We start from the raw sequence: 22001 nt of genomic DNA, 5'->3' as shown, positions 1-22001 counted from the left end.
TTCCGGAGTCAGGAAGGACACTTACGTAAAACCTACGTAAACTCACATATGCTACTGTCTTCCGGAGTCAGGAAGGACACTTATGTAAAACCTACGTAAACCCCACGCGTACCACTGTCCTCGGGTAAAGAAGGACACTTACGTAAAACCTACGTAAAGCTTGTACGTACTACTGTTCTCAGGTTAAGAAGAACACTTATGGTTACAAATAGTCTAGTGTATATGCAAACATGGGAATCCCCCACTAATGGAACATACTATCGGCCTAGTAGAGCCACATGTTACGAAACAAACTTACTATTACGAACTTACTTACTGTTAACTCGCTCAACTAGTTGTTGACTCTCTGTTACATGCCTTGCAGGTCGTTAGGTATACATGGAGCTTGCACTGGGAGGCGCGGTCGTTGTGGATAAGGATCGTGAATGCTTAATTAAACATTATGACATTACATACTTTAATTATGTTGGGCTTTTACTCATATGCTTCCGCTAAACATTGATATGGCACTTATGTTTTGAACACCTTTCATATTGGTTTGGTTGAATTACAAACACTTTTATTTATTACTTGTATGTTCAATATGATTGGTGGCTTGATCCTGGTCAGTCACGCTCCCAAGCGGTGATACTCTGCGTGTGGATTCGGGGGGTGTGACACATTTAACAGTCAAACAACCGTTGACTGACGGCAGAGGGGTAAGAGTGCAGCGTTTTCAAATAGTTGAGGGGTCAGAGTGCGAAATTTCCCTGTGAGAGGGTCAGAGTGCCAATTGTATCTAACCCCATGAGGTAAAATTGCAGTTTAATCTTCATTTTATTTTGTGTCAGCTATAGAACTGATATGACATCATCTTTATGATGAGCAACGAATTTGTGGAGGGCTTTTGAAAAGTGTCACGGCCCCCGACCCGGTTTGACCCGTTTCAGGAGCCGCGGGACAGGAATCCCGTGGTATTTAATTTAAGCGACAGTGGAACTCTTTCTAAAAACAGGATCTTTCAATAATTTAAACTGCTTGTTTTATAATTTAGGGATAAATTCCCGAAATTTACAATAATCTGATTTCTCAGGGAAATCTTTATTTTCAAAACATGTTCATTTATTTATTTACATTGAGCCACTTTTCTAAGCTGGGAGTGCTTCACGGCACTTTTCTTTGCTCATACCAGATCACCTGAAACATGTTTGAAAAAGGTTTTGTCAGCGGGGAAATACTGAGTGAATCATTCAGTTTACTGAAAACGACACATTTGTTATAATCTACAGTATTAAGGGGAATTACAATGTTTTTGATATCAAACCAACTACCCACAGTATTTGTCACTCGACCATCCATTGGCTAGCCCATTTGTCCAATGGTGTCTGTGACTGTGGTCAGATCACCCCTTGGCCACCCGTTTGTCCAAGTGTGACGGGAAATAAGTAATGTATACAAAACCCTACATACCGGCTGTAACTTGGTGACTACATAGACTTAATCACTGTAACTATAACTTTAAAAATAACTTGGAGTTTTGTAAAACAGTTTGATAAAAAGAGAATGACTCACAAACTGTGAGAAAAGAGTTTATAAAAGAGGAATGACTCACATTGCAGATTTACGAGCAGAGTATAAGCTTTACTGATTAGCCTTCTAACCTAATTTAGATAATAATGCACACACAAACGGGATTAGTAACTAATTTAGCAGTTACGTCAATTCACGAGATTAAACCTTCACAACTATTATCAAGTGCGATACTTAACAATTCAATGGATTCACAACGAATGACAGAGCATAGTCCGAATTCGAACAGCACTCAAACATTCAAGTTGAAATCACAATGAATAATAAAGTACAAGCTCAATTTGAGCAGCACTCGGACAATCGTTGGATAGTTATAATCGATCGGACGTTGAATCGTAATAGCGATCGAGTTATTACCCTGATTGCGGCAGCACCTCGTGATCGTGTGTGTGTTTATTGTGATATAACAGCTATAACTCGACGTATACAGAAGCTTTTTACGTCGTTTTAACTTCAACAGTTAAGTGCCAAGGTCGGCTATTTATAGCAAGTTTTGGGACTCCCTTACGGACCGTATGCCCTGACCCTTACGGTCCGTAAGCTAAGCAGTCTAATTCATAGGCTGCCTAGCTCGGGACTAGCCTTGGTGACTCAAGAATTCAGCCAATTAGAACCAAGCAACGTTTTAATTTAGATAATTATCAACTAGGGTTTGCCCCCCTTGAGTTTTAGGGGCCCCGATCATAATTCCGATCATTCTGAAAATTTTAGGGTTAGTGCAGAATTACTTGGGTGTCTCAATTAGGGTTTTCTTATTGACTAATTATTGTCCTAATTATTGATTTTAGTGGCAGTTGTTACAAAAAGTAAATAAAACCATATATGGGTTTTGATTAATTTAAAGGGAATATGTCACAGAATAGTAACCAAGTTTCAAAAGTGTTCTAATTAGGTCACTCGTATCGTTTTTGTCCCAATTAGATAACTTAACATTCAAATCGAGTCATGTCCTTTTTTCTGTGTGTCAAGAAAAAAATGAAGAATAAGATGTTGGGGTCGGATTATTTTAATATATGAAATTATATTTATTAAAAATAAAAACACTTTAATTACATTAAAAATTAAAAAAACAAGTTACAATTCACGTCATCGCTCAAAGTTAGCATTAAATAAAAGGGAAAAAAGAAACAAAAATTCACATCACCATGGTTACTTATGAAATTGATGAAAAAACCCTTAATTTTAATGAAAAATGAATGCTGAGTGACCTGATTAGAACACTTTTGAAACTTTTCAGTGACCTAATTGGTAGGGCCGTCTCCGAGAATGTTAAAAAAATTATGGGCCTTGGGCGAGGCAAAAAGTTGGGCCCACTCCTTAATGTAAACTATCAATTATATATCAAGAAACCAATACGACGATAATTGTAATAAAATAAACAAAAAAAGGTAATGTAGCAAAATAATTTAACTAATTTAAGCGGAGTCATGCGGCTTGTAACAACCCGCACCTTCGTGCGTTGTTACTACTCGATACACTCGTTACGCCTAGCACCAGAGATTCGGATCATAATGAAACTATATCAGATATATCGCTAAATCGAAGTATAATCGAATAATTACGCATATTCTATCGCTATTACGAATCTATTTTCATAAATTATAACACTCACGATGATGTTGAGTGAGGACTTAATCTACCCTCCTCGATAACCGTGAGGTGTCAAAACGTAAACAAGCAACGCTAACAAAGACTATCGTGTGAGTACCATGTCTCCAACCATCGTGACGATGACGGCAACACGAGCAAGTAGTGCCCCGATAATCTTTGTGGCTCATCACATCGGAGAACGCACTCGAAGGAACGCGTAACTCGATCATCACACCGAGAATTGGATATATAGATGCGTATATGCGACCCTTTTTGTGATTAATTATGACAAATAAATAAATAATAATATAAATATATGAAAACATGGCCCAAACTATCGCAACGCACCAAAAACGAGGATCGAAGGGCTTCCGTACGGACGGGCCAGCCAAACGGCTGGGCCAGTCGATCGAACGGACCAGCCGAACGGCTGGGCCGGCCGATCGAACGGGCCAGACGATCGAATGGGCCAGCCGATCGGACAGGCCAGCCATTCGGCTGGGCCGGCTGATCGAACGGGCCAGCCGATCGGCTGGGCCGGCCGATCGGATAGGCCAGCCGATCGGTTGGGCCGGCCGATCGAGTGGGCCATCCGAACCAGGCCACCTCTCCTCCTTCTTCCTCCTCCCTTGCCTATAAATACCCCTCTTTTCACTTCCCAAACACTTGTTGTCACTATTGCTGCTCGAACAGGACGTTCTTGACCACTTTTCTCTCGATTTCTCCCGATTCTTGTAAGTTTTCAACCCAAATCTTGTACTTCTATAATCTATATTCAATCCTACACCTTTCTACCTTTCAAATTCCAACTTTCAACCGTGAAATCTCTGGATTTTGGGGCATTCTAGGGTGATGTCACCATGAAGTTCTTATGAACTTCAAGAGAAATGTCATCCCAAGCAAGAATGACTCGGATCCAGGTGATTTCCATACGTTTTCGCATAAATCTCATCAAAATCCATGTTTTCTAAACGATAAATTGTGTGATTTCTATGAATATGGGATGTTTCAAGGATGATGTCATCATAAGGTTTACATGAACTTCAAAGGTGATCTCGTTCTTACCATAAACAGCTCGGATCTAAGTGATTTCACATGTTTTCATAACAATCTTACCTAAATCTATGGTTACCTAGGCAAGGTGTGTGTGTTACGGGTTAAACACAGGAAAGACCATCAAGAACGGCCAAATCTGATGGAACGGGGTGATTCCCGGCCGTTAGAACGAGTCGGAATTGATGGGGTTTCAGTTGTTTAAACACAACGACACCCCACCTTAGTCAATCACCCGAAAACTTTTAGAAACCCATCAGATGTCTCATGATCAGGACAACAAACGAGACTCAACCGACCAATCGGACAGCATGCTAACCGATCGGCTAGCAAGCTAACCAATCGAACAGCATGATAACCGATCAGCCAGCATGCTAACCGATCGAACAGCATGCTAACCGATCAGTTAGCAAGCTAACCGATCGAACAGCAAGCTAACCGATCGGCTAGTCTACAACCGATCGGACCAACACGTCCAGCCAACCGAACAAGCCACTCGATCGAACAAGCCGTTCGATCGAACAACCTGTTCGATCGAACAGCCCATTCGATCGAGTGACCCATTCGAACCACCCACCAATCCAATCAAGCTTTGAGAATTTCGTTTAACGCACCATCAAACGCTCATGTAAACAGTCTGTAACCAGGATAATTCAAACGCGATCTCGACCGATCCAAATCAAGTCGTGTTCACACGTCAACTACGCACTGTGAGTATACTTGACCCCTTTTTATCGAATTTTGGGTGTAACATACGTTCCTTATAAATCGAACTTATCAAACGAATGATTCAAATTGTCAATCTATCACTTGCGAATAACTGTTTGCATAGATATACGTGATGCTAGTTGCATGTATGCTAGGACTTATACTCGTGACGTCCCACCACGACTAGTATAGTACTATTGCGCCCGACGGGGTCTAGTTATGCCATCGAAGAGTTGAGCATCGAGGACTTAGCTGGTAGTATCAGTTTTGTGAGTATATATGTCGTGTATTACGTTTATGCATATGGAAATTCGCAGCACTTTTAATATATTATTCTAATACATATCAAACCTGTATACTCGCCAATACTTTTGTATTGACAATATTTTGACGTATGTTGCAGGTTTAGTCGAAGTCTGCATCAAATCAAGCTAGGAAGTCTAGGAACTCACCTAAAATCTAGGTTGTCGAATTTGAATTGTTCGAGAGGGCAAGAAATCTGTGATGACTTATGTGATAGTATTATTTGTTAGTATGGGATAACGAATGTAATAAATATTATCGCAATATAGTTGTTATGGATTCTCTTGAACAATCTGATTCGCTTAGTGTCGCGCCCCGATGATTCCGCCATCGGTTGGGGTGTGACATATTGGTATCAGAGCCATAACTATAGGGAATTAGGCAAGACTCGACCTAGTCCGGGTCGACGTCTTAGAGAATGACCTAGTCTATAGTCTAAGCACCCACAGGCGGCCTCGTACGAACCCAGTAGGGTTGTATTGCGCCTACCTGATGCTTCTGATCGAAATTGCAAAAAAAAAACTATGACTTTGTGTGAACCCCGCATACTACAACTTCACACGAAGAAGCCTTTCCTAAGGCTGGAATACTACTAGCCTTTCCTAAGGCAGACATAATGCACATGTTTTCGAAAATACTCACATCTCACCACCGAGCGATCCAGTCGAGACCAGGTGTGAAAACCAGTAACTCTCGATAGGATTGCTCACTCAGCGCATTTTTCTAGCACGAGAATCTTTCGCTGAGTCAGGAGTGACATCCGTACCTCGACGAAAGCCTCCCTTTCGAAATTCTAGTGAAGCTCTCGGATTCATTCGATGAGCGTAACCACAAATGAGGAATGAAACTGTTAAGTCAGGGGTGAAACCCGTACCTTAATGAACCGCTCCACTCCCAAAAATATTTTTCAAAAAGCTCTCACCAGGGACTCGACCATCACAATGACTCGAGCAGTCGAGCCTCGCGATGACTTGGAGGATGAACGCCATGAGCTGCATCCCAGTGGAAGCATAAACCCCCAGAGTCAACGCGTGTGCACGAGCTTGTTGGGTGTGATTGAGTTACCTTGGGTAGTCGACGCCTAAACACCCGAGGCACTCCGAGTATCTTAATAAGCCTACAACTCACCGGATTTTACGATTTGATGAACTCAGTTACGTTTTATGTGTTTAATTGCGATTATCAATTTTCGCTCCCTGTTTTACAAAGCGCACAACTCGCACAGCCATCGCAATCCAAACAAAGACCAAATGATCGCAACAAAAACTAATGTCCAATTGTCCGATTTCTCTCGCAATCCCTCTCTTAACGCGTCCTCGCGCATTCTAAACCGTAATATATGTGTGTAAGTATGAACTACAACTATCTATATCTAAGTACAATCAAGACATTGTGTGAAAATCTAGGAAGTTTCGTGTCTCCTATGTGGCTCCTATGTGAAGTCTATTTATATTGCACGTTACAAGTTTCGACCGCGCTCAATCGCATCGTAAACTCGAAATCATTATGATCGAATCTCATTCCAAATCTCTCTCTCTCTCTGTCTAGATGCCTTCCAACAACTCTATCTCGAGACGAATAGCTAGGAGAAGAGCCAAACGAAGCGCCGATAAGAGGATTGCCTCGCTTGTGACCAAGGAAGTGGTCAAGCTCATTCCTCAAATTGTCGCTCAAGTGCACTCTCTCAGTAACTCTCGAGCCACGAAGGACTCTAAGACAGAATCGCCGCAATCTACTTTCCTCTACAAACATTTCAAAGCTTGTGACCCGATGGAATTCACAGGTGAAGGAGGTGCGACCCAACTGCTCCAGTGGTTCGATTCTATCGAAGTCACCCTTCGACAAAGTGGGTGTCCCGATGGTTTCCGTACTACTTGTGCTACCAGGGCATTTCAATCACGAGCACTCGACTGGTGGACCACCGAACGCAACAAACGTGGGATCTCCGCAGCTTACGCCCTCTCTTGGGATGAGCTGAAGGAACTCATGAAGGAAGAATATTGTCCCTCTCATGAAGTCCAGAAGCTAGAAAACGAATTTTGGGAAATCAAGCAAACCGAAGGTGACAATGCTGGCTATACAGCAAGGTTCAAGCAGCTTAGTGCAATCTGCCCAAGTCAAGTTGACACTCCAAGGAAAGTCATCGCGAAGTACCTCCGCGGCTTACCTGAGAGTGTGGGTGATTTTGTAGAAGCTGCAAGACCTGCTACCATCGAAGAAGCCTACCGTTTAGCCGCAGAGATCAACAGCAAACGAGTCTTGGACGGGTTCTTCTCCAAGAAGCCTGTCAAACAAGCTCATCAAGCAATCATCATCAACTCATCCGACGATTCCTCTGGCGAATCGGACGAGGAATCATCCGACTACTCCCCTGAAGGTTCCTCTAGGGATCGCTCCGACAATGTCTCTGTCAAATCATCAGGCGAATCCGACAACGACACTGCATCATCTCAGGAAGCGCAACCTAGCCGCAAACGAAAGACCGTGAGCCCAGACTCTTCAACAACTTGACTGCCGCAACCAGAACCCCTCCGAGCAGTCCCAGTTCAACCGAAACGTGCTTACAATTGGCCCCATCCCCTGTGTTTCACGTGCACGTATCATCACCCGCCAGAAGCAAATTGTCGCTATTGCGCAAATTGCAACTGGTATGGTCATCATACACAGTACTGCCGCGCAGGACCGTAACTCTGAAGGAAGTCAGCAACAGCCGCAGTCTCCGCAAGTGTCCTTCACAGCAACGTTATTGTGCTTCTAATGTTGTTGTAAAATAATACGACTTATCGCTATCGTTTTCTTCTATGTGTGGAGCTTATTCCATCTATTGTCGCATGTGGACTCTATTTCTCTTTTACTCTAGCACCATCTAAACGCTAGCACTACATACTATATGATGTATTTTACCCTTATAACACTCTTAGAATGGGGTGCGATGTACGTGCAAGGAACAACTAATCGCGGGTGCACACGGGATTATTTTGGTCAGTGCACGGAGATCGTAGTGAAGTTCTAATGGTGCCATAACGTTTAAAAGTATGGTCAAGGGTCTTGGCCATGTCAACAAAGCGTGACACCAAAGCACGGGGCATAAGTAGTAGGGGTAACGCAAGGTGTGCTTTACCATACTACCAAAGCTTCGTGAAGAAAGTGCCATGTGGAGTTGGACGTTATTAGACCTATTATATTATAATGGTTATTTTCAACACGATACAAATCGATCGCAAGGCGTAAGAAAACTAAATCGCATCACTACGGGACTCCTCGTAAGTCTGCGTACGCAACACAATTGCCACATCGATGGACTTAGGTAAGTTCACCCCGAAGAGCAATTGGAGCAACGCAAGACTGGTCGTAAGTCTAGAACGCAACTCAATCGCAGTTTTGCTAGATCTATCTCGCAATCTAAATCACTCGATATACGGCTCGAAATCGCAATCACATCTGATGTTTATCTCGCAATCTCTAACGCTAGTTATTGGCTATTGTGAAAACTTCTACCGCCTGGTGTGGATCGCTTATTGTGGATCGCTAGACGAGTATCGAAAATCACTCGTCGCTTTTTGCCTTCACGCATTTCGCGCCTATTTCATCGACTCGATACTCTCATCGCGTGTCGCTATCACTCATCGATACTCGTGTTATCTGTGTTATGTTAGCAAGCACGACCTCACTTCACGAGACAAAACTAATAGGGTCGAAACATGGTGGTGTTTTGACCATATTAGCAGACTTTCGTGGAAAAAGGCCATGCGGGCTAGCAATGGTTACTGTTTGTGGTGTATTCAACTCAGTATCGTTCGCAACGCAATGATCATCGCTTATCATCTATCAGGGTCTATTGCCTATTAATATTCGGTTATCGCTTGGAAGTCATCGCAGTTGTGTAGAATTAGGGTACATGACATCGCTTCACGAGACAGAACTAACATGGGAAACATGGTGTTTTCTATATTAGCAACTCTCGTGGAAACATGCCATGTAGGTCTTATGTGGAACAAATCGAAATCGCATCTAGTCGAATAAAAAACCGCGTCATTCGCCATCGCTTATCAACTGTCGTCTAACCCAGTGTGCCAAATCAATGTTTCGTATGATCGAATTACTCGCATTCGCTATCAACGCCTTGTCTACATCCAAGTCGCTTCAATTCAAGACTCGGTCTAGCGTTCCATCGCTTGGACCGAGGGATCGAAATTCTATCTGTGTCTTATCGGCGCGCGTGACACCGCCTCACGAAACAGAGGTAATATGGGTAAAACATGGTGGATACACCGCTGGTACTTCCTATATATAAGTGTTTTAATCATATTAATAAACTTTCGTGGGAAAGTGCCACGTGGGGCTCGATGTAAACAATTTTTCTGTACTGTTAAAGAAAATCGATTTTTATAAAATTTTGTTAAAACCGTTGGACAAGTGAAATCTCCTTACAACATGGAGAAAACATCGAATCAGTTTAGCTCCGTGCCCAAAGGAAGTTTCATAAGTTCAGTTTCTCCTTAAAAACTTTTGCAATGACAAAAAGAAATCTTCCCGAAAACGATGGTTCGACAATCGAGTTTCAGCTCGAACTCACGTTGTAGGAAAATTTTCTTAAAGCTTATTTTGCCGCCGAATCCTTTTAAAATGTATAACTCGAAAATCTGTTATCAAAATAACAAAAACCCTCCCCATAGCGTTGGTGTGGATATCGATGCAGTTAGCACCGCGCCATGAGGGGATTTTCCTAAATATCTTCGAAGATTAGTCGATTATCGGTATGTTTAAAACGTTATGGAATCATTTTTGTGTGTGTCATCGCTTTTGGTTATTCAAATCGTATCTTCTCACCGCTCTCGCTCGTCGAATCTTTAATCGATCGCTCGCTTATCTAGACGCTTTTAATCGCTACTCTCATTCGCATCAACTCTTACGACCCTACTAATGGATTAATTTCGGGACGAAATTTCCTAAAGCAGGGGAGGCTGTAACAACCCGCACCTTCGTGCGTTGTTACTACTCGATACACTCGTTACGCCTAGCACCAGAGATTCAGATCATAATGAAACTATATCAGATATATCGCTAAATCGAAGTATAATCGAATAATTACGCATATTCTATCGCTATTACGAATCTATTTTCATAAATTATAACACTCACGATGATGTTGAGTGAGGACTTAATCTACCCTCCTCGATAACCGTGAGGTGTCAAAACGTAAACAAGCAACGCTAACAAAGACTATCGGGTGAGTACCATGTCTCCAGCCATCGTGACGATGACGGCAACACGAGCAAGTAGTGCCCCGATAATCTTTGTGGCTCATCACATCGAAGAACGCACACGAAGGCAGGCCTAACTCGATCATCACACCGAGAATTGGATATATAGATGCGTATATGCGACCCTTTTTGTGATTAATTATGATAAATAAATAAATAATAATATAAATATATGAAAACATGGCCCAAACTATCGCAACGCACCAAAAACGAGGATCGAAGGGCTTCCGTACGGACGGGCCAGCCAAACGGCTGGGCCAGTCGATCGAACGGACCAGCCGAACGGCTGGGCCGGCCGATCGAACGGGCCAGCCGATCGGATAGGCCATCCGATCGGTTGGGCCGGCCGATCGAGTGGGCCATCCGAACCAGGCCACCTCTCCTCCTTCTTCCTCCTCCCTTGCCTATAAATACCCCTCTTTTCACCTCCCAAACACTTGTTGTCACTGTTGCTGCTCGACCAGGACGTTCTTGACCACTTTTCTCTCGATTTCTCCCGATTCTTGTAAGTTTTCAACCCAAATCTTGTACTTCTATAATCTATATTCAATCCTACACCTTTCTACCTTTCAAATTCTAACTTTCGACCGTGAAATCTCTGGATTTTGGGGCATTCTAGGGTGATGTCACCATGAAGTTCTTATGAACTTCAAGAGAAATGTCATCCCAAGCAAGAATGACTCGGATCCAGGTGATTTCCATACGTTTTTGCACAAATCTCATCAAAATCCATGTTTTCTAAACAATAAATTGTGTGATTTCTATGAATATGGGATGTTTCAAGGATGATGTCATCATAAGGTTTACGTGAACTTCAAATGTGACCTCGTTCTTACCATAAACAGCTCGGATCTAAGTGATTTCACATGTTTTCATAACAATCTTACCTAAATCTATGGTTACCTAGGCAAGGTGTGTGTGTTACGGGTTAAACACAGGAAAGACCATCAAGAACGGCCAAATCTGATGGAACGGGGTGATTCCCGGCCGTTAGAACGAGTCGGAATTGATGGGGTTTCAGTTGTTTAAACACAACGACACCCCACCTTAGTCAATCACCCGAAAACTTTTAGAAACCCATCAGATGTCTCATGATCAGGACAACAAACGAGACTCAACCGACCAATCGGACAGCATGCTAACCGATCGGCTAGCAAGCTAACCAATCGAACAGCATGATAACCGATCAGCCAGCATGCTAACCGATCGAACAACATGCTAACCGATCAGCTAGCAAGCTAACCGATCGAACAGCAAGCTAACCGATCGGCTAGTCTACAACCGATCGGACCAACACGTCCAGCCAACCGAACAAGCCACTCGATCGAACAAGCCGTTCGATCGAACAACCTGTTCGATCGAACAGCCCATTCGATCGAGTGACCCATTCGAACCACCCACCAATCCAATCAAGCTTTGAGAATTTCGTTTAACGCACCATCAAACGCTCATGTAAATAGTCTGTAACCAGGATAATTCAAACGCGATCTCGACCGATCCAAATCAAGTCGTGTTCACACGTCAACTACGCACTGTGAGTATACTTGACCCCTTTTTATCGAATTTTGGGTGTAACATACGTTCCTTATAAATCAAACTTATCAAACGAATGATTCAAATTGTCAATCTATCACTTGCGAATAACTGTTTGCATAAATATACGTGATGCTAGTTGCATGTATGCTATGACTTATACTCGTGACGTCCCACCACGACTAGTATAGTACTATTGCGCCCGACGGGGTCTAGTTATGCCATCGAAGAGTCGAGCATCGAGGACTTAGCTGGTAGTATCAGTTTTGTGAGTATATATGTCGTGTATTACGTTTATGCATATGGAAATTCGCAGCACTTTTAATCTATTATTCTAATACATATCAAACCTGTATACTCGCCAATACTTTTGTATTGACAATATTTTGACGTATGTTGCAGATTTAGTCGAAGTCTGCATCAAATCAACTAGAAAGTCTAGGAACTCACCTAAAATCTAGGTTGTCGGATTTGAATTGTTCGAGAGGGCAAGAAATCTGTGATGACTTATGTGATAGTATTATTTGTTAGTATGGGATAACGAATGTAATAAATATTATCGCAATATAGTTGTTATGGATTCTCTTGAACAATCTGATTCGCTTAGTGCCGCGCCCCGATGATTCCGCCATCGGTTGGGGTGTGACACGACTCTCCTAATGTTTTTGAATAAAACCATTTGCAAGAGCTACATCACCCATAAACATGTAATAGCTAAAAAATCAAACATCCAAGATCCATACAAGCAATATTGCTAACAACAAAATTTACTATTTTCACCAATAAGCATCAACATATAAGCATAAAACTCTAGTATTAATATAGGCAGGGGCGTAGCTTAGTTTAAACTCGGGGGTGCACCCGTCCTCCCCAATGTTTCAGTTAGAAGTGTAAAATTTTTGATTTTTCGTCGAAAAATCTTAAAATTATAAAGGATCGCCTCCTAATTTTTTTGCCTAAATATTTTATATAGTATATAAATATAAATTGGGTCTTATGACTTTCCGGCTCTCCAAAACTTTTGGTCAAGCTCCGCCACTTAATGTAAGGGCAACTTGAATTTAATGTGTAAAAAAATAGAAAATGAAAAATTGCATCGCAAACAAAAATTTATGAAACTAGGAAATATATACAAAAAGTCAAAGGCCAACTGGCCACCTATAAAAGAAATGGTAGAAAAGCGGAAAAACCAAGAATCGAACACAAAACCTTTAGAAATTAAACTGAATTACAAACCAATAGGAATACCCACTGGTATAGCATATGGCCTATTCCCTTATTATTCATATAATACACATAACGAAATTTTAAATTTTGGGCCCCTTTTATTTTTGGGCCTCGGCCAACGCCCGGGCTGCCCAGCCCAATAACCGGGCCTGTTAATTGGAACACTTTTAAAACTTAGTTACTATTCTACAAAGTCTATGGGTTTTGATTAATGCGTTACAAAGCCAAGTAAACCATAAATTTCAAGGGTTGAATGTTATTTAATCTATAGGCGTGACGGTGACAGATAAATCAGACGACGTTGATAAGCTTGTTGATGTGTATTTTAATTATCATCCAATCAAGTTTCATAAAAATATTATGTTATACTTAACATGTTTAAAACTAGTAAATAGTAATATTCTTCAGTGCGTTGTGTGAGAATTCAGTCGGTATCAATTCAGCTCATAACGTTATTAACACGGCGATAACAAAAAAAAAAAACCAAAAAACAAAATCTTAATATGCCGTAAAAGGGGTCGAAATTTCATCCCAAAATAAGCCATAACATGCATTAACTCAACTTGTATTGTCTACTTCATGAATTCAACTTGTACTGTCTGCTTCATGACTTGTAAAAATCGTTCTCGATGAACACTAGACACTCATAGAGTCACATGCCCAGGTTGAGTAAATATGGTATTATGTATGAGTCATGTAAAATATGTTATCACATTAATTTACGTTTATTTCATAGTGACCAATTAAAAGTTAAAGTGCAATCATGAACTTTTTAGTGTATTTTTTACGAATACTGTAAAATCTTGCTTAAGCATAATTAAATAACTTATAAATAAACATATTTGTGGTTTTCTTATATCAATACAATTAATAAATGTATTTTTATGAAGAATTCTGTTTTTTAATTTTAAACCACAGAATTAATTAAATACAATTAATACAATAATTTTCCAAGATTTTGAGACCTTTAATGCTTTGTGAAATTCCTAAAGTGCCCCCTTAACACTATAATAAGGCCATGTGTAGTCATAAACCCCTTTGAGGGCGTTATGCCACACGTGTTGTGTCATGTCATACAAGGGCTTTATGGAGCGTTATATCACTAGAGCCCGTAGTCATAAAGTCCCTACCCATCATTACCTTTTATATTAATTAGTTTCATTTCACACCTCTCCCCTCCATAAATGGCAGCAACATTCCACACCCCTCTTCTCCTTCACGCCGCTATGTACATACCAACCCATCCAAAATCACCCCCATAGCGTCGGCAGTATTGGTGTTGCCGGGCGCTATGGGGCGCCATGCCTAAAAAATCCCCATCTTCGCGCCCCACTACGTTAGGTCTAACAATCGACGTGAACTGTTATATATACTAATATACATTGTGGAACAATGAATTCAAATCCGCCATCTTTGTATGGACGCCTTAGTAAGAGGTATTTGTTATACGATTTAGAAAAAAAGAAAAATAAAATTTAATATATATTAAATTTAATATTATGATTTTCTTCACTCACTGGGATATCAAACCAAAACCAAAATGTCAGTTCTTCACTCATTAGGATATCGAACCGAAATTTCAGTCATTAGAAATCCAAAAACCGAACTATGAGTTTTTATTGTGGTTTGGTTTTCTCAGTTATTTCAATTAGGGTTCAGTTATTTCGGTTTCCTACTCTACTCAATAAATAAATAAAAACATAAATACAATTCATTAATAGAAACAACACCGCATTTTCTAATTAATACATGAAATACAATTTAAATCTAATAAAAGAGCCATGCGACAATGGTGTCAAAGTCATCCACATCTTGAAATTCAAGCAGCACTTGTGATTAGGTAGAGAAGAGTGGCTCTTGAAGGACAATGAAGGTTACATGTTGTAATGTCCACGACTTTAGTTCCTCATTCCTGGATTTATTTAGGTATTCTATATACGATGACCCGACACCCGGATTGCATAGCACGATAGCAGGAATACCACCTTTGTATTGAAGTCTATGGGGTTCCACTCTAAAACCAATTGGTGATAGAGGGAGTAACCCAAGATCTTATTAATACAACCGGAAGGTCTTATTCTTTCGATGTGGGATAGAGCTCCTCCAATACCCTCCCGCACGTGTAACCCGGTCTATCAAGAGGTGTACACGTGGCCTTAACCGGAGCTGACATAGAGCCGTGGCTCTGATACCATATTGAAGTCTATGGGGTTCCACTCTAAAACCAATTGGTGATAGAGGGAGTAACCCAAGATCTTATTAATACAACCGGAAGGTCTTATTCTTTCGATGTGGGATAGGGCTCCTCCAATACTTTGATCTGAACCGGTTTTCTGTACTTGCACTTTGCTTGCCAGTCTCTTTGTGCACCAAGTAATTCCTTCCAGTGTTTTAAACATTGTGGGTTAACGTTATCAATAACGTTATATTCCACATCGTTAGAGAAAACCGTAGGATTCAAGTCTAAATAACCACTTAAATAATTATGTCTTCCCAATGATCTTGCCCACATTGTCTTTCCGGTTCTTGAATCACCTTCAATTATTATTGACTGAGGTCTCAATGGGCGTGAAGCGCTGTCGGATGAAAAATAATCATCTGCCCATTTTTGCATAACTTGTGGTACGTTCGTGAAAGAAGACACGGCGTATGGACTTACCCATGGAGCCTGTGCTGGTTGAAAAACCGTATCCAGTTGTGCATCAAGCTTTTGGAAATTAAAGAGGAAGTATTTTGGCTGCTCTTCCTTCATGATTTGTAATGCTGACTGTTTTGAATCGGAGTTTATAGCCTTTGTGTATGACTCGTTTGTTGTTCTACTCTTGGAGAGTTTGTATGCCACTGAAAGAATACATACAGTAAGTTAACAAATTATTAATTATAGTATGTAATGAGAAAAGGATACTTAGCAAACCCTCCTTAAAACTGTGATAAGTGCACTCATTGAGTGAGAACTTAATTGTGATACATGGGTATTAAACGAGTTGTGTTTGCGGGTTGGTAGGTTCAACCAGAACCCGAAAATCGTACCATACTTATGAGCACAAACATTACCTGAATTTTCACAAGTCAACCTGAACAAGACTCGCTCAACCCGAAATTTTTTATTACTTAAAACTATTTCGCAAATTAATATATTAAAACTAAATTTCCTAAAAAACACAAGTGTATATAAAAAGTGTGTGTGTGGTGTTTTTAAAATATAAAAAGTATAAAAAGTGGTTGTGAGTGGAGGAGAGAGAAAATATTACTGTTCATCTGTATATATTTGGAGGGACACTGTTCACCCCCTATAATTTTTTAATATATTTTGAAAGTGATTGTGAGTGAATGAGAGAGAAAAGGTAATAATAAAAGTATAAAAAATATTATTTAATTGAAAATGAGAGAGAAAATATAGTGTTTTTTAGTGTAATTTAGGGTGAAAATATGGTGGAATAGATGTGAATGCTCTAATACAATTACATTTAAATTATAAAACTTTATTATGTCAATTTTTCTTTTTGAGTTACAATTTTGGCATAAAATACACACCCATTTAATTTATGACATAAAACATATCATAAAAAATATAGTACGTATAACATAAATAAGTTAAACAAGTTCGCAAGTTCAACCTAAGACTAACCCGAACCTGTTTAGACTAAACATAAACCCGTTAGATTCGTGTCATATATACAAAAACATGAAACAACAAGGAGCCCTAAGTAACACGGTAAGCTTTTAAACTTTAGAAAATGAAAAACAAAACCGAAGTTCCAAAAATGTGTAGAATTTTCAACTATATAGTTAAGAAGACATAATAAGATAAGTTAAGCATAAACAAAACAGATACCATTTAAAAGGTCTTTTCTCCCCCTTTTGCTGGACCCATTAGTTTCATCAGAAGCCATCGGAACACTGTAAACCGATAAAGTGGAGGATGATTGTTGGGGTGAAATTGGATCTGAAATGGGTGTTTTAAAGTGGAATTTGTGGGCGGGGTGTTTTGAATTTTGGGAAAGAATTTTGAGGGTTTTGAATTTGTTAGCGGGCTATCTAGAAGAAGATTGTATTATTTAGGGGTAACTTTATAGAATAGTAACCAAGTTTAATATGTGTTCTACCAAAGTCACTCAAACTTTTTTTGTCTCTATAAAGTTACTCAACTTTCAATTTGTGTTCCAATCTTATGCGTTTATCAGATTAAAAGGTTGCCTTGATGACATGTCAGGTAATCCATATTTTTATTAATTTTTGTTACTAACTATTTATATGCTAATTTTAAACCCTAACCACCAGCCACATTTGCATCCAACACCACCAAGAACCGCCGCCCACTTCAACATCTTCTTCTCAACCTAATTCCGGCGAACTCGATTCCGGCAGCAATGAATCAGTTAGAACTCCGATCAATTCTTGTAGTATGTTCCCGGTGTTGCACCGCATCATCAACATCAACAGACCGGATATCTTGCTCGATTGCAGCCAAGATATGGATAATCCTGAATCTGTAAATTATTGAAATGTGGTGTTCCATGCAAATTGTGTTTATGAAATTAGGAATTCATCGTTTCTTCCCTTTTTTTTTATTGATAAACTAATCCATATTTTCTATTAATCTTTATGTGGATAATCTTGAACCTGCAAATTATTGAAATGTGGTGTTCCATGGAAAACGTGTTTATGAAATTAGGAATTCATCGTTTATTATTTATTTACTTTTTATTTTTTGAATAAACTAATCCATATTTTCTATTAATCTTTTTAATTGAAAAGGCATGTCATTGTTTGTATATTCCATGTAGGCATTAATTTAAAATTTTAAAAATGAAAAGTTACCTGACACGTCATCAAGATAACCTGTTAACCTGATAATTGCGCAAGATTGAAACAAGAATTGAAAGTTGAGTTACTTGAGAGACACAAAAAAAGTTTGAGTGACTTTAGTAGAACAAACGTGAAACTTGGTTACTATTATGTGATATTTTCCCTATTATTTACAAGTAAGTATACAGAAGATTATTGTTCTAGAAGGTATTCACACATGATATACGAAAACTAAAAACTAAAGAACATAGATTTTTATATTTCTTTTGGAGGTGATAAAAAATAACAATGCCTTACCCATCTATTTATAATACAAAACAAGCGTAAATTTAACCCGATTAGGGTTCGGGTCGGCTGCCCTTTGAGAAGCCTCAAACGTTTCATTAATGTTATTGGTGCTTTACTTTGGCATTAGATTAGATGCTTGTTTTTAATGTATAGATTTTGCGCTCTTGCTTTATAAGTATTTTACATTTTAACTTAAGATTTTGAAGGAGTTCAAGATGATATCACAGTTAAACTCATAAACTCACGATGCATTATTCATTGAAGAACTGGCTATATATATAGCCTTACATGACCAACGTTCACCAGAAAAATAGAAACAAACCCTAAGACTCGCACAAGTACGAGAGACTCGAATAAACTGAAACAAACTTGACTAGACGTTAGACAAGCACGTGGGCATAACCCATTATTTAATTGGACTGGATAGAACCCAGGTCCAAAACACACAAACTGGACTCAAACAAAATAAGACCCAACAAATTCCTCCCCTAAACTGAAGAATGTTCTTCCAGTTTAATTTCTCGAACCCCCATCCATTCTCTCAGCCGCACAAAGGTTTCAAGCTTCATAGGCTTAGTCATAGCATCAGCAAGCTGGTCTTCAGTTTTACAAAACTCGAGCTTTACAATATCTTGGTTCACCAAATCTCTCAAATAGTGAAAACGTACTTCTATGTGCTTTGTTCTTCTATGCATAACTGGGTTCTTTGACAGCTTAATAGTTGAGCTGTTGTCACACATAACTTTCACAGGTTCATTTGTCTTTTCTCCCAGGTCTTCTAATAATCCCTTTAGCCACACACAATGGCATGCACAAGCAGTGGCAGCCACATACTCCGCCTCCGTTGAAGATAACGTAACAATGTCTTGTTTCCGTGAGCTCCAACATATCGCACCGTTGCTGAACATACATACGTATCCAGAAGTACATCGTCGATCCTCAACATCCCTTGCATAGTCACTATCCGTGTATGCTACAAGCTTGTTTATAGAGTGCCTTTCATATACCAACCCATAGTCATAAGTGCCCTTTAGATACCTCAGAACTCGTTTTGCAGCCATCATATGTTCCTTTCTAGGATTAGCCATGAACCTTGAAAGTAAGCTAACCGCATACATCACATCGGGACGGGTCACGGTCAAATACATCAGACTTCCGATCAACTTTTTGTATACCGTTGAGTCCACTTCCTCCCCTATTCCAAGCTTGGTAAGAACAGTTCCCGGGACAATAGGATTGTTTACTGAATTTCCTTCCCACATATGAAACCTTTCTAGAATTTCTTTTGCATATTGTTTTTGACAAAGAGAAATTCCAGTAGGTGTTTGTTGCACTTCTACCCCAAGAAAGAATCTCATGTCCCCAAGATCTGTCATTTCAAACTCTTGTTGCATAGATCGTTTGAAAGCTGCACACATCATAGCATCGTTTCCCGCATAAATCAAATCATCAACGTAAAGACTCACTATAATCACCTTATGTAACGCCCTGTGTTTTGTACTTTCTATTTATAGCTTGTCTTACTCGTGTTGCTAATTTTGGAAGCTTTGTATCATTGTACTCGTTCCTTCTAGTACTCGTTGTAAACTCGAGATTTTGATCATGAATGAAAACTTGCATTTCCTTGTTACATACTATACATACACCATAATACGATTAATCATGAGATCATTTGATACTTCTTTGTGATACTTACAAACATGTGTTGAACTTGTAAATATGTGACATATACTTGTCACTTACAAACATGTTACATACTTGTACATTACACTTTTTACCTAGTTAAATCATGTTTTATTTCATATTTCACCTTGTTACAAGTTAGGGGAAACATTGTTGCATATTATTACACAACTTAACTAACAAAATTACTCATTAAAATGTTTTAAAAAAATAAAAAAATAAAGAAATATGGCAGCCCAATTCAGCAAAATTCAGCCCCATATAGTTGGGTTTTGTGGGCTAGTTTCAAGGTGTAACCCCTTCTAAACACTTCCAAAGCCCAACCCATTGAAACCCTAATCCTTCCCCCTATAAATACCACTTATAACCAGCCTCCCTACCACTTTTGCAACACTAAAAACTCTCAAAACATCCTCCAAACCGTAGCTGAAAGCAAAGGTTCGAGTAGATTGACACCCCTTCACGAAAATGAGCATAACTCACTCAATTCTTATCCGATTCACTCGATTCTTTTTCCTACTTGCTTGGTTAATCATGTAGTTTGATTCCTTGACTTCTCCTTGGAGAAATCAGACCTGGAATTGCTCCGAAATTGACCAAAAACTTTCTGTTTTGTTTCAAACTTATGTAAACTTCATCTAACTTGTGTGAAACACATCTCAAACCAATGTCCTAATGCTTACAACCCCTCTTATGGTTGGTTAAGCTTAAAAACATGGTTGAGACATCTAAATCAGAGGTTAAAACCTCATAAACTTTCTGTTTTTAATTAGGGTTTTACCCACAAGTAATGTTCAAGTGTGAAACTTGTTGATTGTGAGATGGTTGGATTAGCTTGGGCTATCCTTCATAAGAATCCACTCATTACTTGATGTTTTACTATAGATTAGTTGTTGTTAATACCTTGATACTTGTATGTTCATGACCCTCCTTGTTGTTTATAACAACAAGTGTAGTGGTGAACAATAGAGGTGCCTAAATGGAAGCTTGTTCTTCCTACCTCATGTATGTATTCTATGACACAAAGAGGTACCTAAATGGAGACATTAATCTCCTACCTCATGCTTGAATCTTAAGACTTGTAAAACTATATAATATATTCTATATGTATACATCTAAGTAACCAAGACTTGATGATGACTTAATAGTTATTTGTTAAGTGGACGTTACATCATCTATGACCATGCCCTTGTTACGACTCTAATGGATCTTAGAATCCATGAAATCATACCAACTCTTTTGAGTTTTAATAGTGTCAAGAACAAGAGTTATGTGTACATGATGATTATTTTCACCTATGTTACTTTTCTATACATTTTAAACTCCGAATCTATAATCTTCCGTTGTACGCCAAACTCACACACCTACGTTTCCTTGTGTAGAAGGACAAGGTGCTCCAAACTAATTCATCCACCAAACTTACTCTCGGAACTTCAAGTCAAGACTTGTAAACCGTGAGTATACTCGATCCCTTTTTCCCTTTACACTTTGGGATGCAACATGTATGATTATACAAAACAAACTTTTATGCTTAAAACAAAACATACTCTATCTATGAACGAAACATGAAACTATTGTGATCAATTGCTATGCTTGTATGCTCTATGAACGATTTGTAACGTTATATGCTCATTAACTTTGCTAGCCCACCTTAACAATTATAGCGCTATAGGATTAACGCCCCGCCCGCTATTCTAATTGGGTATTGTTGAGTTAAACATTTCTATCCCGCTAAACTATTGGGATTAGGCTATTGTGCGTTGTATTCTTGGGTTTGATCATATAGTACGCCAAAAATTGCATCGCTAGTAAATTTAATCACTATGTTCCATGTTGGATATGAGTTTTTAATCTATTATGCTATGTAGTCAAACTTGTATACTCGCCTTTGCTTTTGCATTGAACTCTATTTTAATACATGTTGCAGGTTAATTGTTGAAGTATGGACTAAAGATGAAACGAGATTTAGGGTGG

The 22001-nt window shown here is 39.4% G+C and overlaps 1 protein-coding gene across 2 annotated transcripts; it reads right to left on the bottom strand.

Moving 5' to 3' along the window:
• Positions 1-14940: 14940 nt before the first annotated feature.
• Positions 14941-17256, bottom strand: LOC110916845. 2 transcript variants are annotated; one of them, XM_022161507.2, is made up of 3 exons: positions 17083-17256; positions 15539-16088; positions 14941-15334 (listed from the first exon to the last, which is right to left on the bottom strand). In XM_022161507.2, exons 1-3 carry the CDS (start codon positions 17138-17140, stop codon positions 15322-15324), a joined length of 621 nt encoding a protein of 206 aa, XP_022017199.1. In that variant the 5' UTR covers positions 17141-17256; the 3' UTR covers positions 14941-15321. The 2 variants fall into 2 exon arrangements, with proteins under 2 accessions (XP_022017199.1, XP_022017197.1); XM_022161505.2 differs by having other exon boundaries at positions 14941-15233; positions 15562-16088; positions 17083-17254.
• Positions 17257-22001: the final 4745 nt, after the last annotated feature.

Source organism: Helianthus annuus, chromosome 16 (genome assembly GCF_002127325.2).
Source record: "Helianthus annuus cultivar XRQ/B chromosome 16, HanXRQr2.0-SUNRISE, whole genome shotgun sequence".
Lineage (NCBI taxonomy): Eukaryota > Viridiplantae > Streptophyta > Magnoliopsida > Asterales > Asteraceae > Helianthus > Helianthus annuus.
The sequence above is the reverse complement of the archived record's forward strand: the minus strand, read 5'-3'. Positions and strand labels throughout refer to the sequence as shown.

Bases quoted from the DNA above. Each gene is read 5' to 3' on its own strand.
- LOC110916845 (XM_022161505.2), bottom strand. From the start codon at position 17,140: ATGGCTTCTGATGAAACTAATGGGTCCAGCAAAAGGGGGAGAAAAGAC. The intron at 16,089-17,082 runs GTATCTGTTTTG...GTATTCTTTCAG, and splicing joins GAGAAAAGACCTTTTAAATG to TGGCATACAAACTCTCCAAG. The intron at 15,234-15,561 runs GTATTGGAGGAG...CTTCAATACAAA, and splicing joins GAAAACCGGTTCAGATCAAA to GGTGGTATTCCTGCTATCGT.